Genomic DNA, 338 nt, shown 5'->3' with positions numbered 1-338 from the left:
GGAGTGGGGAGAGCGGGGAGAGGTGGGGGGGAGGGGGAAAGGGGGGGGGGTCAGTGAGGTTTTGGGGTCCCCAGGAGGGGAAGAGAGGTGGAGAGGAAGGGGGGAGGACTCTCACTTCATCTTGTGGGCCTCGTCACAGCTGGCCTGGACGTGCTGCAGCGCCTGCAGGATCGGGGTCTGGCTGAAAACTGCGGGAATGAGGCGGGAATGAGGCGGGAATGGGGAAAACAGCCCCGATCCCAGATCCCAAGCGGCCCCCCGGGCACCCACAGTTCTGTTTGGTGTTGGTCAGGTTGAGGCGGAGGGTGTCCAGGTGCTCCAGGATCTGCTCCAGGGGC

General features: G+C 65.4%; 1 protein-coding gene across 1 annotated transcript in view; it reads right to left on the bottom strand.

Moving 5' to 3' along the window:
* Window positions 1-76: 76 nt before the first annotated feature.
* The window catches only part of INTS3 (integrator complex subunit 3), a 44214-nt gene continuing 43952 nt past the window's right edge, over window positions 77-338 (bottom strand). Inside the window, exons 31-32 of the mRNA XM_017740045.1 lie at window positions 271-335; window positions 77-188 (exon numbers count right to left, since the gene is read on the bottom strand). Of these exons, the coding sequence (XP_017595534.1) occupies window positions 112-188; window positions 271-335 (142 nt within the window). The 3' untranslated portion in view covers window positions 77-111. The remainder of the gene's footprint in view (window positions 189-270; window positions 336-338) is intronic.

The sequence above is a fragment of the Corvus brachyrhynchos genome, unplaced genomic scaffold (genome assembly GCF_000691975.1).
Source record: "Corvus brachyrhynchos isolate BGI_N302 unplaced genomic scaffold, ASM69197v1 scaffold787, whole genome shotgun sequence".
Taxonomy (NCBI): domain Eukaryota; kingdom Metazoa; phylum Chordata; class Aves; order Passeriformes; family Corvidae; genus Corvus; species Corvus brachyrhynchos.
This window is presented reverse-complemented; position numbering and strand designations above follow the sequence as displayed.